At 32.1% G+C, this 24,169-nt stretch overlaps 1 protein-coding gene across 1 annotated transcript; it reads left to right on the top strand.

The window, feature by feature from the left end:
* The first annotated feature begins 13,220 nt into the window (after positions 1–13,220).
* Positions 13,221–16,646, top strand: LOC133312584 (NEDD8-conjugating enzyme Ubc12-like). Its single transcript, XM_061513812.1, has 5 exons — positions 13,221–13,329; positions 15,496–15,604; positions 15,842–15,920; positions 16,051–16,167; positions 16,245–16,646. Exons 1-5 carry the CDS (start codon positions 13,221–13,223, stop codon positions 16,380–16,382), a joined length of 552 nt encoding a protein of 183 aa, XP_061369796.1. The 3' UTR covers positions 16,383–16,646.
* The last annotated feature ends 7,523 nt before the right edge of the window (positions 16,647–24,169 follow it).

Here is a 24,169-nt window from a genome sequence, read left to right on the forward strand (position 1 = left end):
AGTCACAGGGGGATCTATTGCGTTCCTTGCTCAATTCTATGTCGTTGTGTCATTTGTTTTGTGTGGCTCGTGTCCAATCTGGGAGTGGATTTTTGATACTTCTTTACCAAAAAAAGAAAAAATAATAATATGAAAAAAAATAATCATAAAATAAAAATAGTGTAAATATATTTGTTTTTTCTTATATTTGGTAAAAAAAAGTGTACAGATATACTAAGTGGTCGGTATATTCGTAATAATAAAAATATTTTTCCAATTCACATCATATTGGATAAAAAAATTAAACTTTAAAAGCATGGGAAAGCATATAAATTTTGGAAAAAATTCAAAAATTCCCAATTGTTTTATTTTAAATCCTTTACACTTTTATATATTTTTTAATTATTTATTTTCTATAATTTTTTTATCCTTAACATAGTTAAAAGTTAAACTAATTTATCTATTTTACCCTTCTTAAAAAAAGAAAATAGATTGAGGAAAAAATAAAAATAAAAAAGATCAAATATGTTAAAAACTTACAATATTTATAGAAAAACTACAAAATAAAAAAATATCAATATGTCTAGACAAAAAAGAAAAAAGACTGAAAGACAAAAAGAAAAAAAAATCAAATATGTTGAAAACTTACCAGAGTAACATAAAAGACTAAAACTAAAAATAAAAATATTCTAAATAAAAAGTAGACCGAAGACAAAAAAAAAATGGAGAAAAATAAGATGATTTGTCTAAATAAAAAAGAACAAAATAGATTGAAAACAAAAAAATATTGGAGAAAAATAAGACCAAATATATCGAAAATTTACAACACAGGTCTATTTTTCTTTTATCTATTTTTTATGTTATTTTTTCTTCAATTTCATTTAACAGTGATAAAAAGACTAAAAGTGAAAAAAATAAAAGGGAAAGTAAAAGTAAAAACACACCAAACATAACCAAAAAGAAAAAAAATTAAATCAAATATGTTAAAAACTTACAACGATGATTTCTTTTTCTGTATTTCTTTTTTTTTATGTTTTTTTGTCTTCACTCTTTTTTCTTCTTTTTGGTTTAAACTATTTTAATTTTTTTGATCTTAGTATTTTCTATCAATGTTGTAAATTTTCAACATATTTGGTCTTATTTTTCGTATATTTTTTTGTCCTCACTCCATTATTTTCTTTATTATTTAGACATCTTTGACCCTATTTTTTTATTTCTTTTTTGTCTTCAATCTATTTTCTTCTTTTTGATTTCAAATTTTTTATTTTTATTTTATTTTAGTCTTTTCTGTTATAGTTAAAAGTTTTTGACATATTTGATCTTATTTTTTCTTCTTTTTTTGATCTTTAGGCTTTTTTTATCTTTTATATTTAGACATATTTGATATTTTTCTTATATTTTAATTTTTTTTAATTTTAATCTTTTTTATAAGGGTTTTAAGTTTCCAACATATTTATTTTTGCATATTCTTTTATTTTATTTTTTTGTTCTTAGTCTATTCTCTTCTTCTTAGAAGAGTAAAATAGGCAGATTAATTTAGTTTATAACGATGTTAAGAATGTGTTTGGATAAAAAAAATCATTGGCGGATAAATGATTAAAAAAAGTATAAAGGTAAAAGTGATTCAAAGCAAACTATAGGAGATTTTTGAACTTTTCCTTACATATTTTTAGGGTTTAAAGTTTTTTATGTTGTTAGAGATAAAATTATTGTATACACACATAAAAGTGCGTAGGCCTTGGGTTTTTTGGTTCTCTCCCTTCTCGTCACATGATTCCATATATTTTTATGAATATGTAGGAAATAATTTTTGTTAGGAATGTGGCTTCTATACTCAAGAGGATGGTGAATTGAGTATTGCAAGATTTTTGTAAAATCCCCTTTTTGTTTCTAAATTAACATTATATAGAAACCTTGACATATGATAAGCTTAGAAATATATTCAAGCCATCAATAATACACAATCTATCACAATAATATAATTTATACTACCATATGGATAATAACAAAAAAGCAATTAAAATTCTAAAAATAAAGAGTTTAGAGAATTACAAACACTATATATTCTGGTTTGGTCACAATCATTTGTGACATATGTCTAGACTGAAGTTGCTCAATTAAATGTTTCACTATCCGTCAAACTTCACGGGTGCTTGACAAACCGCTACAACTTTCCAAGTCTTCGAGCTTTTAGATGCTTTATAATCTTCACTCCAAATTTACTTAGGTATTTGGGTACCTTTCTAACTCAATGGGTCTCAAACCCTTGAAAAGAAAAGATGGCTAAATAATCTCACAAGAGGGGAGGTGAATTGTGTGTTACTTCTTTCATAATAAACAATGGAAAAAAAACTTTTCAAAGAACTTCAACCAAAATGAAATTTACAGAACATCAACATTTTCCCAACTCAAAAACAGAATTAAAACATATCATATAACACGTAATTTAAAGGATTAACAACGGAATCAAAGAGAGAAGGGAACAAATAAGAAAAACAATGTAACTGAATACCCCTTTCAAGGAAACATCCATGAACGAATTCAATTTGATACGGTCGTAAAAGTAATAAAAGTGTACTTAGTACGAGATCGTTCTCACGAGAATTGATTTTCAAGCACTAGTTCGCTAAAAAAAATTTAGTTGGACAATCGAATTTGAGATAGAAAGAAAGAAAATCAAGAACATGTAAGAACATGCAATTCTAGAATTTAAAGCAAGCAAAGAAAAAGAATTTGGTTTTGAAAATCAAGAAAGAGCGTAGTTAAGGTTTCGATTCCCCCCAATATCCTTCTTATATTATGAATTAAACAATCAAATAATTTCCTTTAATATAATGTCAATCGATTCCTCTAAAGTAATTAAAATTAATCCCTTGTTACCTTAATTTTATGTAATCTTGAACGAATCATAGGACCTCGGTTGTTCCCCAAGAAGACATATATTAACAAAAAGAATCTAAATAATGCATAATTACCCTATGTCTATCCCTATATCACAAGGATTATGATGAATTTATCAAATCAGGATTTATGCACCAACATCTCTATTGTCATACAATTCCCTTGAATGTAACACCCCACAGTACTCCGGTTGTTAACATCACGATATTATAACGTACACAACATAATATTTTATTTACGATTAATAAAACGCTTTGTAAAAATACGAATAAACTTTTTCCAAAACACTTTATGAAGACATTTCTAAAAACGTTCACGTGAAATACTACGAAAGCGTAAATCTAAAACATACATCTACTCATTAATCCATTAGCCAGTATTAGTGGCCATTGACCATCCGGATATAACATCAAGTGTCATTCCTGACGGAGTCTCACGGACAGCATAACGGTTGTATTTCAGATACTGGGAACATGGGTCCCACACATACAGTTGACCTGATAAATATAATAATTTAAACATTCAGCTCGCAAATCCCACACGGACTGCGATCCCCTCTCGGGTCAATACTAATAATAAGGCTCCATGCCCAAATTAACTGAATGCTTACATCAAGTCTATATTAATTCTAAAATATAAAAAACATCAGTAAATCATCCATGTCTCTCAGTATACCATCATGAGCATAAATAAATACATGACATAAATCTCCACATAGGATAATTAGGCATGTTAACAGATCTACATGCCATCATAAAGTCTAAAAATATAAAATAATTAGCTGCATCATCAACTACTCCAATATGGGGGCCTTGTCCCTAGAAGCATCACCACTACTCTGAGTACCTGAAATGATGTCCCCAAACGGGGTGAGATAACAATAGGGTGTTCATCAACCAATCCAAACCGATTCAAACCGCGGTGACCGAACCGAAAAACCGATAACCGAATAAACCAAAAATCGAAAAACTAAAAACTGGAAAAAAAAAAACTACAAATTTTAATTGGATTGGATCGGATTTCAGATTGGTAGATGAAAACCGATCCAATCCAAACTGATCCAACATATTAATTTCCCTTTACCTACTTGGGTATTTCCCCAATCGTAGTCCAAAAAATTCTAAACCCAAGAAAAAATTTAATCACATCTCATCAACAAAATTTCATCTATGTAGAGCTTCATATCTCATTATAATATATATATATATATATATATTATCGTTTCCAAAACGCTTTTGTATTTCAAAAAAATATTACAAAGTCAATATATACAAAAGATGTTATTTGCACAATAATCATGAAACAAATTTTAGGATTTTCAAAAAACCAAAAATCGATCCAATCCAAACAGAAAAAATTGGATTGGATCGGATCAGATTTGAAAAAAAATCCAAACTGAATGGATGATTACATGATCAAACATAATGAATTGGATCAGATGATTTTTCTTCCAAAACCGATCCAATCCAGACCGCGAACATCCCTAGATAATAACATCTCAATAAGCTCAAGGTTCATAGAGGATCCTCTAATCCCCTGAGCCCACTTCCTACATGACAAGCCAGATATAAAGCATATAATACAGGCATACAACATAAACATAGCATTAGCATATCATCCTTGCGTAACCCCAAGGCCAAAGCCATAGACGGTTACACATATGTGACTCCAGGGTCAAGCCATAGACAGTCAACACAACCTCAGTATGAAATAGCTCCCAGAGTCAAGTCATAGGCAGCTTACAAACCATGATCACTGGCTAAGATTTTGATAACATATATCATCAGTGCATCATCATAACATCAAGAATCATATAACATCTATATGAATGTGAATGAATGCACATATACATTATACCACATACTTTCATACAATACAACCATAATGCCCACCATCGTTGTGGGGCCACAAGAGAGAGGATGCAACTAGAACAAGGAGCTTACCTCAGGGAGTTTAGCACAAGCCCACACTCCAATATAATACGTATGCTCCAACACAATCCTCAAGTGCAAGATTTTTTAGGCACACCTAGAGTAGGAACCATTCACATCATTAATTACATATTAATTAATCAAGTCATATCCACAACTTAATCATTTAATGATTCCACTTTTCATACTCATATGCCGATAATATGCCCATTACAAGTCTAGACCAATTATTACTTATTACATATTTTAGTGCATTATTACAAGCCACATCTTTAATTACTTACATAACTTAGAATCACATGCAAGGCTCACTTAGGTAACTTAGATTATTTTTAACTCATACAAGCCATATATATGATTATTATAAGTTACTAAGGGTTCCCATAAGCCCAATTAGCCTAAATATAACTTTTACGGTTTTCCCATAACTGTACACGCTTCTATTTTCTAGTCACTGAGCACAACTCACTTGTTATAAAATTTTCATCTTTAATTATGTTAATATAGACTCAATTAATTTTCCAACAAGGTATTATATGCCTCATTTGGAGTTTTCTAGCTCCGATTATCACCATTTGAAGTTGGTAAAGCAAAGCTGCTTGCCAACTCCGAAACAGAGCCCTAAACATCCTTTACCATTTTTGCGATTCTGGAAAATCTACTAAACCAATTACTCTCAAATTTTTATGCAGATAACTAGAAAACTTCAGATTTTATTAGACATATTATGAGCCTAATTTGAGTAAGAACGGAGGGAGAAATAATTCGTGCAAGATGCAGCCATGTACAGCCCTTGCACATGGCCTCCCAGAGCAGTCGTCATTCAATCGAATCTACAGAATGCTATACATCTTCAAATGATACCAAATTTTGACAACATATAGCTAACATCTCAAGCTTCAAAATGATATAAGAAACATCCCTATAAGACATCTGTGGATGCATATATGCTTTCCCCAAGTTAGGCTATAAACTGGTTATTTAACCCTAAGTGTGTTTAATTAACAAACCTTAATTACTTTTGGTTATCAACTCTAAATCACTTTAATTCTTGGATTTTTCTATTATTAGGTCACATTATAAAATTTCACTTAGTCACATTATGTCATGATACCTCAAATTCACTAATTGCTTGATTAGTGCACCTAAACCCTAATTAAGTTCAATTTTAGGGTTTAAGATTTAATTAGTGTATTATGCATAGTCCACCTTACTTAACCACTAGATTAATGCCCTAATTAGGTCTTAATATTAATTTTAACATATTAAACCTAATTTAAACCTATATGGCCGAATAGTTTGCGTGTTTAAATTAGTATTTTTAAGCTTATTTCTTAGTCATTTCATTAATTAATTAGTACCTACACTTAATTAATCCACTAATCTATGATTTCTTTATTTTTAACACAACTAATCCACATTATATCAAAGGGGACAGATTTGATTAGTCATGCTTATTAGGGTTTTAAATCCTCCTTAATCAAGATTAGTAGGTTTCACTTAGAGACAATCCACTTAGTTAATCTTGCTTAGTTCCACTTAGGATTTTTCTACACTTAATCACTTCAAAGAAATTTTTAGTCATCAAACCCTAGCCTCCATGGACATGGCCGAATTCATCATGGGTCATTTTAGGGTTCATGTTCATCTTTTTACATGAACTCCACACAAGGATCCAAAGGTGACACCTTTAACCATCGGTACCTAAATCACCTTTACACATCATTTATGACCATAAGGTCCTCATCATAATCCCCTAATTTAAAATTCATATAATTAGGGTTATTATAGTACCTAAATCACCTTAATCTATGTTCTTTCATCTTTTCAGCCATCGTAACTACTCCTATCTTTCGTCGAATATCTCCATTTTTTATCTTATCCATCCTTGTATGACCAAACATCCATCTTAACATCCTTATTTTTGTTACTCCCATTTTATGCTCATGTTGCCTATATGCTGGCTGTAACACCCCGTGTATACCCGATTTGTTATTACGTCATCGTATTAAGCTACGCTTAATTAAAAATGTAGAATAACTTTTTCTTTTCAATTATGACATCATTAACAATTACCAAGTTGATTAATCAATCCTTTTTAAAAATATTGCTTGTATGTAATTGCAAATAAACAGCTATCTACATTGAATAACCTCATAATATAAGTATGTGAGTATCTAAGTCACGGAACTACGACACGCTGTCCGGACCATAATCCTGATACATTAATACAACTCGAATCTAAAATAAGACATAGTCAATCAATGTTGCATGGACAACCCCCATGCTCGTCAAATAAGGCAACAAGGCCCAACAGAGTCTCAACAACAAAATCATTATAATAACATAAAGCATGCTAGCATCCAATCTTAACAGTATAAGCAGCAATGTCTAGCTCAGCTCCAGCCTCCTGCCGCCCGAGGTCTCAACCCTCGAGTTACTTGAACCTGAAATATGTGCCCCAAACGTGGGGTGTGATCTCTAAACAAAAATCTCAATAAGGCAAGGGGTCCTCAAGGATTTCTCCACCCCAAGCTCACTTACATGTGCAATATAAGTTCTAAAAGCAGTTTAACAATATAAGTTCCAAAATCAGTGCAATGCAGCATATAATCATGTCATGTGTGTCAACTATTCCACTAGCCAGAGAAATGCAGGATTTACATACGTCTACAACCCACATTAGTACACGTTCATGTTGTACCTACCCACGGGATCACCATATTGTATGAGGCTACATACTTAGGCTTACCGTCTAGGCGAAACATCACATACATATCATAGGGAATTTGCACTTAACAGCTCAAAAGCACTTCAATAAATCAATACATGAAAACACATCATGCATATAAACCATCCCCCCATGGGGTATGGTGGAACCAACAATGGCTAAATCGAGGACACAAAAGATTACCTCTAAGCAATCAATCCGATCCAAGGTCCACACCAGCTCAAAGTCCACACACAACACAATCACAATCTGTTTGGACCAATAATCATATCAATATTCATACTCTACAAGCATATGACACAAGGACAACGCCTTCCTTTTACGCTTCATGTCTTTAGGCTTCTCACGAAGCCATAAGCCCTTAATCACTTTGATTTTGACTTAGTTAGTTATTACAAAAGTCCACCTTAACCAATCATGGATCCACAAACCCAAAATATGATTCTGTATGAACACTACAGTTACTGTCTCAAAATTCCCAGAATATCCGGATATATGTCGGGGACATATCTGGATATCACAAGTCCCATATCCGGATATTTTCAACCCCATATCCGGATATTTTGCGACAGAATGCAGTTTCTGCATTTCGCGAGATATCACTCCCAAGTTCAACTTTTAACCCAATAGGACGTCCAAGCATGCATTTTTATTCACTTCTAGGTTCATGTTCAGGTTGGTTACTTATTCAACTCATTAACATGCCAAGATTCAATCTTTAAACAATGAAAACTCATGATCAAGGTTCAACAACTTACCCCAATGGTTCAAAACAGAAAAGGAATGCTCTTGGAGCTCTCAATGTAGCTCCCAAGGTTCAGACTACAAGGGACACGAAAATGCCTCACACAAGAATGGTCCTTTCTCTTCAAAGGTCACTCCTTGGAGCTCCCACAACCAAGGAAGTGGTTCCCTCTTCAACTACCAAGAAGTCAGCTTCCCTACCACCTCTAAACAGAGGCCAAGGCTCGGAAAATGGCAGACTCTACCCTCACCAACCACTCTACCAAGTGTTTACCATGTATAGAGGAGAAGAATCAAAGGAAAAGAGATGACTTGAGAGGTTTTTCATGCAAGAGTGACCATGGAAGAAGGTGACAAGCATGAAGACACACACAGCAGCCAAAACCAAAGTATAAAGGCTGAAGAATCAACCTAGGGTTATGTGAAAAAGGTCTATTTATAGGCCACTTAAACTAATCACACAGTATTAGCGCTAATAGCTACGCTTAGTAATTAAATCCCACACTTAGGATTCTAAGATTTGTCATATTTTTATTTTATGTTTCGCAGCACTTTTTCGGTACGCGCTTTTACGTAGCCGGTATCCGTTTTGACACCAATTCTCATTATTTCGACTTAAAATTTGTTTTACTAGTCCTAAATATTATTTTATGATTATTTCCATACTTATTATAATTTTTCGGGATACCTCATCGGTACGCATTTATACCGTGAGGCAGAACCAGTATCTGCACTTTAGTCAGAAAAGCGACTTTCAGCATTATTAATCACTTACCATAATTATTTAAGCCTTCTCATAATTATTAGGGTCCATTATGGAAATATTTCCTAATTTCACATTTAATTAATTTAATTTCCTAATTTAACGGTGCGACTTCTTACACTAGCCAACATTCAACTCCATATAACATTGCAGTCTGAAAAGTATATGAACATTATCATTAAATTCTTAATGATATTTTTCATTTAATGACATCCTTCACAAATCTATTAATTTAAAGAGTAAATACTCTTTTTGGTCCTCAACAAATTTTATGATGCCCATTTTAGTCCCTAGCAAATAAAAAGATCAATCATGGTCCTTAAGAAATTGAAAATGGACCCATTTTAGTCCTTTTAGGAACTAATATGGGTCTTTTTTGAATTTGTGAGAGACCTCGATTTCAACTAAATGGGTCCATTTTGAATTTCTTAGGGACCACGATGGGCCTTTTTATTTGCTAGGGACTACAATGGGCATCGTAAAATTTGCTGAGAACCAAAAAGAGTATTTACTCTAATTTAAATTGATAGCAAAAATTAGGGTGTTACAATATATATATATATATATATATATATATATATATATATATATATATATATATATATATATAATAGTAAACAACTTCTTATTTGTAATATTATAATATGCTGATAGAAATGCATGAACAAATATATATATGCATAAACAACTTATATTGTATGGCTCAGGTTTATTTTATATTAGTGTAAGTTACCTTCTTCTTTTTTTATAAGTGAAAATTGAATATATAACCTAATACAATCAATCCAAACCCCTCATCACTAAATCAAACTTAGGGCTTAATATAAGTTACATTCTCAATCTTTGTCGTTGATCATATTTATATCTAATAACTTATCAGAAATCACTACCAGAAATAACCATATTTTCAACGAAATTTAACTAGAATTCTGTCAAAAATTTCCACGAAAAATAATTTTGTTGAAAAGTTCTTCACAATTTGCAATGGAATTTATTGATAATTCCATTGAAAATTTTGAAAGAAAATAATTCCATAAAAAGTCTTACAATTTGCGGCGAAATATATATAGAATTTCGTCGAAAATTTTGATGAAAAATATTTCTGGCGAAAATTTGCGTCTTAGTTCGCAACGAAATTCAACTAGAATTCTATTGAAAAAAATATTATGAATTTTTTATAAACATTTATTTCATATGGCTTTTAATTCAACAAATACATACTAGTGTACCTAATAAACATGTGGTAATTTCATACAAATAACGTATATCCAAACTATCACCAATGACCAAAAACACTATACTAAATGAAAAGTATGAATATGAGATAATTTCATACAGATAATACACATCCAAACTAACATCAATTACCCAAAACACCATATATAATGAAAAGTACTAATGTATACAAGTCACTATCACACGTAAAAATAAAGAACAATGTTAAAAGGACTATGTGTGAAAAAGAGACATTGATCCTCCCCATTATCACCAAGATGTTCATCTTCATTGTTAGGGTCTTGGATTGGTGGTAATGTCTCGTCATTGTCCACCTGATATTGAGTATCCAAACCGCTAGGACTATACAACAGTCCTTGTGGGATCCTACGCATCATATCACTCATCCGTTGAAATTTTTTATGGAATTGGTTTCCGTAGAAAATTTCAACTAAAATTTTTCAGTCAAAAATTTCAACGGAATTTAATTTCCGTCAAAACTTTCTATCACTAATTATGACCGAATCTTCTTTTGTCTCTAATTCCGTCTTTATTTTCAATGGAAAATATTTTCGTCTTTGTTTTTCACGGAATTTAATTTTTATCGAAAATTTTGTCACTATTTTCGATGGAATATTTTTCGTTGATAAATTTTATCAATAATAAAATCTTTTCTAGTAGTGCATGTGAGCTATTGGATACAAACAAATCAATATAAAATATAGAATATAAAATTTCTTATTCTTACATAATGTAAGTTGCAGTGTTATTAAACCCGAACCGACCCGGCCGGGTCGATCCGTGAACCGGTAAACCGGTCATATAACCGGTCTGGTTCAAGCAACGGACCGGTCATGCATCAGAACCTGTGCGACCCGGTCCGACCCGGTCCGACCCGGCCGGTTTTCATGAAAATCGGTGACCCGGCCCGGTCCAAAAAAAATTCCAAATTTTTTTTCAAAAAAAAAAATCATAATGGACATAGTTAAATATATTTTTTGCTTATTGACTTACATAATTTATGTACCTACAACACTAATATTATCTCAATTATGCACTATGCAGAAAATTTTGATTTGATTTATAGTTAGAAATGTTATTTTCTGAACCTAAAGCCCCGTATCACGATCATTATATTTTTGTTTGATCCTTTATTGTATAATAATACGTGATTTATCATTTTTTATATTAAAATATTTGAATTTTTTGTCATTTTTGCTTAGATATTTGAATATGTTTATAATTTTTTTAATATAAATTATAAAATTGCATATAATTACAGGGTCATGCGGATGAACCAGTGACTCAGTACCTCAACCGGATCAATGACCGGGCCGATTTTAATAACGTTGGTAAATTGATTATGTCGTGAATTGCATTCTTAGGGATTAAAACCTCCGTACACCTTGTTTTCCAATTTCCATTATTGAGCACGTGATCTTGCCCATAATACTATTCTAAAATTTGTTTTTTGTTTTAGTAATAATTTATGATGACTGAAAAAACGTTTAAATCGTATTTTAAAAATAAAATATTAAATGATCAAGATTTAAGACAAATGCACGGGTCAGATATTCTCATGTGAGTCCTTCATTAGGAAGTTAACAGAGGTTGGACAAAAAAGCCTACTGATATATTATGTAAAATATAAAAATTAATTGAGAAAATTTTAAAAATGACCCAAAATTTAATATATATATATATATATATATATAATATATGAAAGAATGGAAAATTGTTTGTATTTTTAAATAACATAACTTGTGTCGTGAGACTTACACCTTTATTTTTCTTTTGTCCACTTTGTCTTCCATGATTTATCTATTTTTTTCAATTAGGGGGTGTATTAGATTTAGATTTCAAAGAATTTTAATGGATTATTTTTGGACAAAAAAATCCATTGATATTCAATTAGGATTTTAATGGATTGAAAAAAAATTACATGATATTCAATTAGAATGATAACCCTTGATTGACGAAAATCAACGGTTAAGAAATGGTTGTAAACACAATTAGATTGTAAGTATAACATTCCATTTTTGTATTGACTCTTTTAATTTTGAACGTTTGTTAAAGATTCATATGATTTTTTAAAATCTTATAAATCCATATTGTCTTTTTAAACCTTATAAATTCTATCCTTTAAAGTCCAATCTTATGAAATTTTGATCGTAAAAAAGTCTTTAAAATCCATCCATTTCTAAATAATCTTTTAAAATCTATAAAAAAATTTATCTCAATTTGTTTTTAAATTCTAATCCAATACATTCTTTATAATGACACATATTCTTTTGGATATAAGAATCTATTTGTGACATTAGCAAAATATCTATCCAGATAAGGAAGGCTTTATATGGTAAAAAAGAGTTATAAATAATTCTCTGTTACAACTCGTGAATGCAGTACTGTGTGCGGAACCAGCCAGCGGCAAAACACCGTCACCCCGAACACTCTTTGTCCTTTATCTCTCTGGGTTTTTTTTTTCTCAAACAGGTTCCTATCGATTCAAATTCCGTTCTTTTCCCTCTTTCTCTTTTCTTTATCGTATCGGTTTTTTCCTTTTTAATTCGCTGATCCCTTCTTCCTTCATCTCATTTTTGAGCGTTCGATTTCCCTTTTTGCGCTGCACCCTGGCCTTGATTTTGTGATTGCAGCGTTATTCATTCCTTGTTCTAGGGTTTTATGCTTTCCTACTTCCCTTTGATGGAAAGCGAATGAACCATGTAGTTTTATCATCTTAATCTTTAGCTGAAACTGGCTATTGGCCTTAAGTCCAAATTTTGATTTGTCCCCTCCTCCCCCTTTTTAATTTTGTGGCAGGATTGCATATTCTGATCTGCTTGCTTTTCTTTTTGGAAGACAGTTGTAGATTTTTTTGTTTGCGAGTAATTTGCTCTACCCTGATAAATAATGTGTTGTTCCCTCATGCTAGAGTTGTTCTCACTCTTGCAGGACGATGATTAAATTATTTAAAGTAAAGGAAAAGCAGAGAGAGCTTGCAGAGAATGCAAGTGGAGGACCACCTGTTAAGAAGCAATCAGCTGGGGAGTTGCGTCTTCACAAAGGTTCCCTAACTTTTATGTCTGTTTAATCTTTGCCAAAACATGTGTGGCACTAAGCTTTGAATGTGCATGTCAGTTGGTCAGACATGGGCTACAAAGAATTGATGTGTCAAAGGAGTTTACGCTGCTTGGAATTATCAGAGCAGGAACTTTAGTTGGGGCTTGGGGCTGGAGGGAGGGTGTGTAATAGGAGTTTGTCAATTTAATTGGAATCTTAATTGATTTATTTGATAGTTGGAAATAGGAAAATTAAGATTTTCTGTTCTACTCTTTTTTGATACAAAATATATTCTGTTAATACAAGATAAAAATAAAAAGAATAATCTGCAGAAGTTATTGTAGAGTGTTTTATTTTGTATTGTTTTAGAGACTCTGAACTCAAGAAACGGTTATTTTTTTTTAAGGGGAACATCATTCATAATAGTGCATATCATGCATTTTGTGATGTTCAAATTTTGCTTTGGAAGATGAATTACTTGCCACTTTCTTGGTTCTTCTGGCTTAGGCAGTAAGAATTCTTACCTTGTAGCCAATAATAGTTTACTTTCTTCATGTAAGTGGTTTTTAGGCATGAGGCAGTATATTAAGTTTTTGGTCGTAAGAGTCTGGTATTTGCATTTTGTCAGGATTGCATAATGCTGTGAAAATCTTAAGTAAGAATTGTGCCAATTTTGAGGAAGATGGGCTCTAAAAGCTTTTCAGGGATGAAAGTAAAGTGGATTAAAATTAAAATATATGAAAAATGTCTTGATTGTAAACTAAGTAATTTATTATAGTATCTTAGATTATCTCTTAAGGTTCCATTTATCTATATATTTCATGATTTGTTTTCTTTTTTGATTAGGTCTTGGAGTCTAATATTAGCATAAATAGGGATTAGTGCTTTGTAGTTTATAACACATCAAAGTTTTTTTGTTGTTTGATGTTGTTCTTGATGAACTTGGAGAAGTTTTAGTTTTTGTTGTGTATAATTGCTCGACAGGAGATTTCCGCTAATGATCAATGTAGCCATCTTGCTTAGTTGCTTTTCTAGCAATGCCTATCTCTCTATGTCTCCAACATCCCTGAGTTGCCTTTCCATCAATGTTTTGTGGAGCCTAAATTATATTGTTTGGTTATTTTTCCTTTTTAAATGGTTATTTGTAATAAGCTTAAAGCTTAGTAAGCTTTATTTATAGCTTGGGGGGGAGTGTCAAAATATATCTCATAATATTTTGATTGTATCTTAGAGTATCTTAGATTATCTCTTATGATTGCTTTCTGCATATCTATATATTTCATTATTTGTTTCCTTATTTAATTAAGATTCAAAGTCTAATATTAAGATAAATAGGCATTAGTGCTTCGTAGTTTGTATCATATCATAACACATCTTTACTATAATATAACATTTGATTTCATGTGCATAGCATACTAGTCAATTTCCAGCCTCCTCTGAACTTCTTGCTGGACATGACAAGCTTAAGTCTTAAAAACATCTTTTATCCTTGACAAGACTGACAAGTTATGTTGGGGTGGGGGGTAGTTTCAGATTTAGGACTAACTGATAAAGTCAGGTACTTTAAGATTGGGGTCATATTCTTTAGAAGACTTGGCAATAAACCCTGTGTGTGTATGTATCAAAAGGACCTTCAGCTAATTCATGCTATATTCTTCATCTTTATTTCTTTAGGTTCTGGTGGCTGTCGATGGCCATCATGCTTGGGACACAGTAAAACATGGATTTTAAATGAATTTACTGGGGAAAAAAAATCATCTAGTAATTGTTTATGCTGTTCTACAGCAATTGTGACTTTTACCCCTATGTTCATGGAAGGTTTTCTATTTTGGAATTTGCAATCCAATTTCAATAATTTACTTGTTTTGTTATTATTTTTCCTGGGAAGGTTTTTTTTTTTTTTAGTATGGGATAAACAGGAATTTAATCTGACCATTTGCTGGCTTAACATTCTAATATTTATGTTCTCTCCCGAGATGTGTGGTGATGCATACTGCTACCTTGTAATGAGTTATGTTCAGTGGTACAGCTATGATATTGTTCCTCAAGTTGTGTTTTAGTTGGTGCTTCTTTCTTATTCTGACATTGTTTGAGCCTGTAGTTTCTGCTATCTTATCCTGTTATACAAGTTGTTTTTTTGTCTCAGTGGAGTGTCATGTCATGTCTTGCAGATATAAGTGAGCTTAATCTCGCAAAATCTTGTGTCATACAATTCCCCAATGGCAAAGATGACCTGATGAACTTTGAAGTTTTAATCCGACCTGATGAAGGATACTATGTGTAAGGAGCTTTCCATATTATATGGGATTTCTTTGAAGTTTGTGATTAAGCTTTATAAAATTGACTTTTATGGAAGGCTTGATGTCCCTATGTGGTCGTCGTCTTCTTCTTATGCTTTTTCTTAAATACTCCATATGTATAATGTGGTTGGATCTACATACCCATTCCCCACCCCCAAAGTGAAGAGGAACTAAATAGAAAACCTTATTCTCTACTATGTTTTGTTTGTTGTTACAGAGGTGGCGCATTTTTGTTTTCCTTCCAAGTGTCTCCTATCTATCCACATGAGGCACCAAAGGTTAAGTGCAAGACAAAGGTAGGACTATCTTGATTATCTTCGGTACTATTAACTTGTGCTTAGTTTTGCTTGTGAGGTGTGATATTTGCGGAATTCCTAGTCTGTTTCAAAATCATAAATTAATTTGTTACCTATGTCGGATATGCAGGTCTACCATCCAAATATTGACTTGGAAGGAAATGTTTGCCTCAACATCTTACGAGAAGATTGGAAACCTGTCCTCAATATAAACACTGTCATCTATGGATTGTATCATCTCTTCACGGTATGACTCTGTTTTCGTCATTTTTTTTATATAATTTTTTTTGGACATTTTAGATTATAATATATTTTTTTGTGCAGGAACCAAATTATGAGGATCCGTTGAATCATGATGCTGCTGCAGTCTTGAGAGATAACCCGAAGTTGTTTGAGTCGAATGTGAGGAGGGCTATGGCTGGTGGGTATGTGGGGCAAACCTTTTTCTCTCGCTGTATGTAACCTTTGCTCGATAACTTCAAGTCCCTGTTAAAGATGGTTTGTAAAATTTATTTTCAAAAGCTGCATTTCCTTTTCATCCCTGTCTGTTAGTATTCTTGGTGGAGGAAGATGATAAGATCTTAACTGGACCAAGCATTCGAAAGCCAAACAACTCAAGTGTTATTGTAACTTCGTGCTTGTTTTTGTAATGTGACATTATATTTTAAAGTGGACCAAGCAAGAACTGAGTTGAGTGGCCAATACACTGTTAATTTTCCTGCCTCCCTCTAAGATCGTGGGCAAGCTGGCACTGATGCATTATTCTTTTTTTTTTAGTACAACACTGATCATTCTTTACGTTGATCATTTGTCATAGTCGTTAAGGGCTATACAATGCCGTTGATATGACAATATTCTCTAAGTGATAATTCGTACTTCTTGATGCTGTATTTCGACGGAACGCAACATTATATTAAACGTCCAAAAGCGGAGGTTTTAGTAATGGGAGGCATTTTAATATATCTGTTGTTCGGTTCACAGACTGAGATCACTATTCACTTATTACAAACTGTCGGGGGAAAAAAAACTACAAGTAAAATGGAAGGTAGGTAGTTTATAAGAGGAAGAGATTAGGAGCAAGTTTGATTCTATTGTTATATTTTTTATTTTTGAAAATTATTTTATATAATTATTTTGTTTGAGAATAAACACTGAAAGTTTGAGGATGTTCCGGAAACAATGGTAGCTGTGGAGCCGGAGGTGGCGACTGTAGCTGTAGTGGTAATTCAAAGTTCAAGTAAAAATTTCATGAAAACAAGTTAAAAAAATAAAAATAATTAAAGCATTTATTTTATTTTATTTTACTCTAAAAATAAACTTTGAAAGAAGAAGAAAATAAGTATCAAAATAATTTATTCTTTTCGTGTTTTAGGTTATGAAAGGAAAAAAAACAGTAATAAATTCCGCCTAGATTGAAGTATGGAAGAATTCCTATCTGTGCATTATTTCTGTTTATAAGCCTAGAAGCATAAGCAAAAGAGCCAGGCCCTCGGGTATTAAATTTCAACCTTATTGTTGTTGGGCTTGTCGTCTGACCACCAATCCAATGGAAGTTGAAATTCATTAATTCTTGCAGGATAGATAAAGTTAAATTAAAGTTTTAGTTATTATAGAGTATAATTGTTTTTATTTAGTAATTATAATTTTTGCATTGACTCGTACGGATATTCTAATAAAGATTATGGGCTTTTGGATGAGTTTTTTTTTTAATTTTGTTTTTCACAATAAAATTATTTTCCAGTTTATGTATACATATTTGTATGCAAATTTTGGAAAGAGCAAAAATTACAAAAAAATTAAAATTAATATATTTTTTTTTAAGGGTTAACAAGCGTCCTGTCACAGGAAAAATAAACAAAGTTATCTTGTTAACACAAAACAAGCCCACATGTTATTTTATAACAAAAAAAAAAAAACACAGTTATAGATCTATGAGCGGCACAACTTTTCTTTGTTCACGTAATATTACATTCATTTAACCCTTATTTTTAAAGCCAAGACGACTTCTGGCTTCTGGAAAAAGTCAAAATACTCTTTTTCCTTAAAAAATACTTTTTAGATAATAATTCAACTGCAAAAATAATTCTAGTTTCTTGAAAATAAAAAGTTCTTTTAAAAAAAGAATAATAATTTTTTATTTTTAAGAAAAAACTCATATCCAAACGGATGCTATATGTTAGTCTACAGCGCCTCACGACATTGAAAACATTGATGATTGATGCCTTGTGTTTGTATAATTTTATAATTTATTTTGTGGTTCTTTAAATAATACTAATAAAAAAAATTAATCCAAAAAAACAAAAACAAGGAAAACTTTATTTTCACCATTGGGGTTTCATGATGTATTCATTTAACTTCCTACTATTTTAAACTTATCATTTATATCCATTGTTGTTAAATAAGTTTATCATTTAATCCTTGTATAAAATTCTTTATTTTTCCTAACTATTATTTTATATATTGTGATATTAACAAATGAAATTTGCTTACAAAAAAAATGAAATTTTAATGAAATTAATTATTAAAAATTAAATTTAAAAAATATTTAAAGTTATTTATTTTGAAATTATTTTAGAAATCATCTAAAAAATATTATTTAAGATAAATTAAAGACATATTAGCTAAATAAATTATTTTGTTTTATAATATTATAATGATATCAGATAAAAAAGATATTTGACTTAAATTTATTTTCACGATAAAAATGTAAGACCACAAGATTCAAATGCTTATCTTTTAATGAATTTAATTCAAATAAGTTTAAATCAATTTTTTTTAAAATCATTTGTTTTTATCATGAATCAAACCCCTATGTAATACATTTAAATAAATGAATTTCCTTATATGTAAATAAAAGAATAAGTGATTCATATTTATAACCACAATCAATATACGTAATACTTTGAAATCACAAAGGGTTAACGATATTTTTTGTAATCACAATAAATTTAAGTGACAAGTTTGAAATCACATGGGGTTAAGCGATAAATTATGAGTGTTTATGACAACCATTTTGTTTACTGACAGTGTTTCTGAAAAGAAATAATTCTTTTTTATTTCTGTACCTTGAAATATTTTCTAAGAAAAAATTATGCTTGATAATATGTTTTATTTTAATTCTGAGAATGAGAATTGCGTTTGATAACACAACAAATAATATAATAAAAAATAATTTCTATTAAGCATAATTTTTTTTTGTAACATCACTTTCCTTTCTATACGGTGTGGTGGTGGCAGCGACGACGACATGGTGGTGGTAATGGTGGCAGTGGTGGTGGTGGTAGTGGTTGGTGGAGGTGGTGGTGAGACAGTGGCTGCGACGATGGTGGCGGTGGTTGGTGGCGTGGTGGTGGTGGTGGTTGGTGATGATGGCGGCGTGATGGTGGTGGTGGTTGGTGGTGACGGTGGTACTGGTGGTGGTGATGATGGCGATGGGTGGAGGTGGTGGCATCGTCGTGGTGGTGATGGTTGGTGACAGTGGCATCGTCGTCGTGGTAGTCGTGGTAGCGATGATGGTGGTAATTGTGATGGTGATGGTGGTGGTGACAGCAGTGACTGCGATGATGGTGGTGGTGGTTGGTGATGGTGGTAGTGGTAGTGGTGATGGTGATGGTGATGACGGTGGTGTGGTGGTGGTGATGGTGGCGATGGCATCGTCATGATGGTGGTGACGATGAAATTGGTGGTACAATGACGACGACGACGATGGTGGCGGTGGTTGTGTTGGGATGATGGTAGTGGTGATGATGATGATAGTGGTGGAGAGTGATTGAGAGAAATAAGTGTTTCTCATTTTGTGCCGGTGAATAAAAAAGCAGAAATTTTTTATTTTATTTTTCTGTTTTTCAGAACAAAAATTAAATTTGTTCATCCCGGGAACAAAAAAATAAATCTATTTTACCAAACGAGTTTTCTATCTATTTTTGTTTCTGGGAACAGAAATTAGAAAAGAATTGATTCCAGGAAGGTTGTCATGCAAACCCTATATAACCATAGAAACTGAAAATGAAATTATCCCAAAAAATAATTATAAGGAGTTGTCGGTTGGCATTTGCCACCTTGGATGTTATATTATGAGGAGTCAAGTTAAATATAATTTAAATATATTATAATTATAATAAAATTATTTATACATTTTTATTTTTGCAATCTAAATTTTTAAAAAAGTTATCTTTTTGGTTCTTATTTTTCTAATAATAAATATTAAATTTTATCAAAAAATAATTTGAGTTGTACGTTACTCACATTTTAAGTTTAGTAAAAGAAAGGCAAACTTGCTAGCAAATGATCATTACAACCATATTGTTTTTTCAATAAAACTCAAATTATTAGGATTTTATGATGCTATCAATCGGGTACTGTTAGAGTTTAACTCGTCATAATTGAGTTTTATGATGAGTACATTAACTCACTCACCTTTATCATTCCAACTGTGCTCAGCTGGCATTGATGTCAAGTCATTACTTTGTTTATACTCATTACAACATTTGTGAAATTTTGCTTGTCTTTGTTTTTGTTATATTAACTACTAATTTTTTTTTCTTGGTGATCGATAATTCATTGTAGGGTTCTATGCTAGGCTAATTGACAAATAGGGTACAAAAAATAATTTTCAAAAAATAAAAAATAATTATTAGAATGGATAAATTTTGTAGATATAAGATATGCTTTAATAATAATAAAGAGGGAATAACAAAAAGAGAAAAGTTTTAAACAAGAGAAAAAAACATCAACTATGTGCAAAGATAAATATGCATGTTGTCATACAGGAAGAATGATGGATGAGTTTGGAATAAAGTAAGCAATAAGTCAAGAGTATTGGATCAATAACAATAAGGAAGAAAAACAAGAGCAAATCAATATCAATGCCAACAAACCATTGACAACTTTCAAGAGAAGCTAATGTCATAAGCCTTGGTAAAAAGGTGTAGTTATCAAATTCAACAAAGTTTTAAAGTATTGTGAAATTCTACAAGTCAAAATATAAAGCTCGAGTGAATAATCAAGATCCAAAATTGAATGCAACAAGCTAAGTCTAATTATTTATTAGAATACATTTTCAGACTTAGATATGATTATAAGAGTGTACGGTAGATTGCATTACATGAGCTCAACGTGATTTTAAAGTTGTATATTTCAAGATTGCATAAAAGTTATGGAAAAAGATTTCAAATATAGATTAAAGATGTTTTAGCATGTCTTAATCTTATAAACATATTTCCAAGATCCATTTTTATGTTTCTAGGTGTTAGAAATATGTTTGGATGGAAAATGTTTGACCAAAGTTCCTAACCTTCAGTAAGGTTGACAAATGATTCTCGTCTATTGGGAATGGATTCTCGCCTGTTGGAAACATGTTCCCTCCTCATGGGAATTTTTTTTTCCTTATACTAGAAAGGTTAGGAATTGATTCCTCTTACTTGGGAATCGATTTTTCCCTGCACTAGAAACAAAACAACAGTCATAAATGACTAGTTTTGGGCAAAATCAATATATATACATTCTCAACGACTCAAAAACATTTATATCACTATTTCTACACATATTAAACATAATTTGAGATCTTCTACATTATCATTTGCATATTCTTTCATATCTTTCAAAGATTACATATTTGATATTATATTGTAAAAATCCATTTACCCTTAGTGCTTCAAGATGTATATCCACATTTTGAGAGTGTATATTAATTTCCAAACACATTCCAAATTGAATTTTGGATTAAGGGGAGTGAGGCACAAAAGTTTAAATGTTTCCAAACACTTGTGAAGTTTAAAAGTTATTGTAAGGTTTTCAAGCACCAGTAAGTTTAGAGGTTGTAGGCTACCAAGCACTTGGAAGCTCGGAGATTGTAGCGATTTGTCAAACACCTGCTAAGCTTGACCATTAGTAAAAGATTTGATCGAGACACTTCAATCTCAATGTAGGTCACAAGTAGAGATGACCAAACCAGTATAAATCTTAGTTTGCAATCTCTTTATCCCTTAACTCTTTTATTCTTGCATCAATTGCATCTTTGATATATTTAATATGCTAGTGTAGGTTGTTTAATTGTGAAATTTTGTGTATCTTGGTTTGGTTGAATGTGTTGAAAATCTTTTCAAATATCAAAGTGAGCATGAAAAGGTAATTTGGAAACAATAATGGGACATTTGAAAAAAATATTGTGATACTAAAATTCACTCCCGCTTTTGAGTATGGAAACCACATCCCTAACATATTTTACACACGTGAAAAAGTCATATAAGCACAACACCATAGCTCTATGTGGAAGGACACCACCCAATAAAAAATTCAAAAAATAAAAAAATATTATCAGAATGGATAAATTTTGCACACATGAAAAGACTATATAAGCAAACACCATGGCGCCATGTGGAAGGACACCACCCAATAAAAAAATAACACGAGAATCTTGAAAATATTTTAAGTGCTCCTATTGCACCCACTGCTCGATATGTCTATTCAACATAAACAAGACACCAACGTTAACATATTGTCATGTCAGCATTGAGGAGAGAGAAGAATGGAGACAATTGTTAGCAATAGTGGCGGAGCTATGAAATAATTTTAGCCCTTGCCAAGGCTTCACCATTTTTGAAAACCCAACTAGTGCCAGAGCTATACCATTTTTTGAAAACTAATCCAGTGCCAAGGCTGTATAATAATATTCAAAGAAAACCTGTACCATTTTTGAAAATCAACCAGTGCCAAGGCCCTAACTAGTCTTCCAAATTTCTACCTTGTGATAGAGCCACTTTTAGGAGAAATATTGAACTACAAAGTTGTTCCCCATCTCCTTGGGAGTGACATTCATGTTGAGGCCATCTTGAGGGGAGCATTGAGGGAAGAGATCCTCTTGTGAGAAGGGAGGATGATTTTGAGCTTGTAGGAGGATATTGTGAGTGGTTTGGGTTGATTCATGGCTTGGAAACTACTATTAGGGAGCTTGGGAGTCTATTGGTGGTAAGTATTTCAACTCCCATTTGAAGTTTGATGAGATCATAAAATTGATGGATGTTTGTGTATGTGTTGTGATTTATGGTGGTTGGGGGCATTAAATGATGTTGCTCTTTTGGAAATAAATGCTTAGAATGATAAATGAATGAGATTGAATCAATAATATTTATGGCGACAAAGTTTTGTAACTTAGTGAAATTTATGATGAGAATTATGATTGGGTGTCTTAAATATGGTTGGTGAAAATTATAGGCATGTTGTTGGGAAATTTAATGTGGATGTTGAGTGAAAATGAAACATGATAGAACAATTGGAAATCCCTTGGTTTGTGACAAGATGCCCATTGGCCATATGGAGATAGTTTGATGGAAATTGGGTTGGAATGTGGGGGTGATTGTGTGTTGTGTGATTGTTGTCACTTGTGATCAAGTTATTGATGATCATTGTTGTATGATCATTGTAGGTTATCTATCACAGATTCAATAGAGGCAGATTGAGCTTGGAGCTAACATTGGAGAGCATTGTTTTTGGAATTAAGGTAAACTCTTGGAATTGAGCTTAATCCTCTTGTGTGTTCCACCATGCCCAAGTTGGGGGTGATGGTTGGATGTGTGCTATTTGATAATGTGTGTAATAGTATGTTCATGCATTATTGACATGTTGATTAACATGTGTGTGGCATATTGTGTGTTATTGCAATTGTGATATCTAGCCAGTAGATGTGTTGGTTTAGACTTCCGCCGATTTATGCTCCTTTGGTGAGTTTCGGTTGGGTTTTGCCGTAGAGTCGTCTCTGGGAGCGGCACTAGGGAGCTCTAAATGTGGGACTTCCGTTGGATAAATCTTCTTGGGAGTTCCAGTTGGGTTTTCCATGGAGTCTCTCAACCATGGGAGAGGTGTCAAGAAGTGTCCCGGGAGAAGTTTGATGGGGTCTTTGAATGAATCCTGTAGTGGATATTCTTGGATTGTGCCCAGCTGTGATGTGATTTTGTATGTTGTATTCTTCATATATGTATCATTGCATGCACATTGAGTGAGCCACTGGGCAGAGTGACCCTCTGGTGCCATTAGTTTACGGAGATATATATGTATATCTCACCTCTCTTTGGGGCACCGTTTCAGGTTCAGGTGAGCACATTGGAGCTTCGTGCAAGAAGCCCACCTAGTGGTGGAGATAGATTTTGATGCATGAGATTCATAAGTCCTCTACTTAATATATGAACATGGTATTGCATGTAGTTGTATTTACCATGCTTTTGTTGTTCATATGTAATCCTAAGTCTCTTGAT

This window comes from Gastrolobium bilobum, unplaced genomic scaffold, assembly GCF_033153095.1.
Source record: "Gastrolobium bilobum isolate Gb01-03AN ecotype WA unplaced genomic scaffold, APGP_CSIRO_Gbil_v1 utg30084, whole genome shotgun sequence".
Lineage (NCBI taxonomy): Eukaryota > Viridiplantae > Streptophyta > Magnoliopsida > Fabales > Fabaceae > Gastrolobium > Gastrolobium bilobum.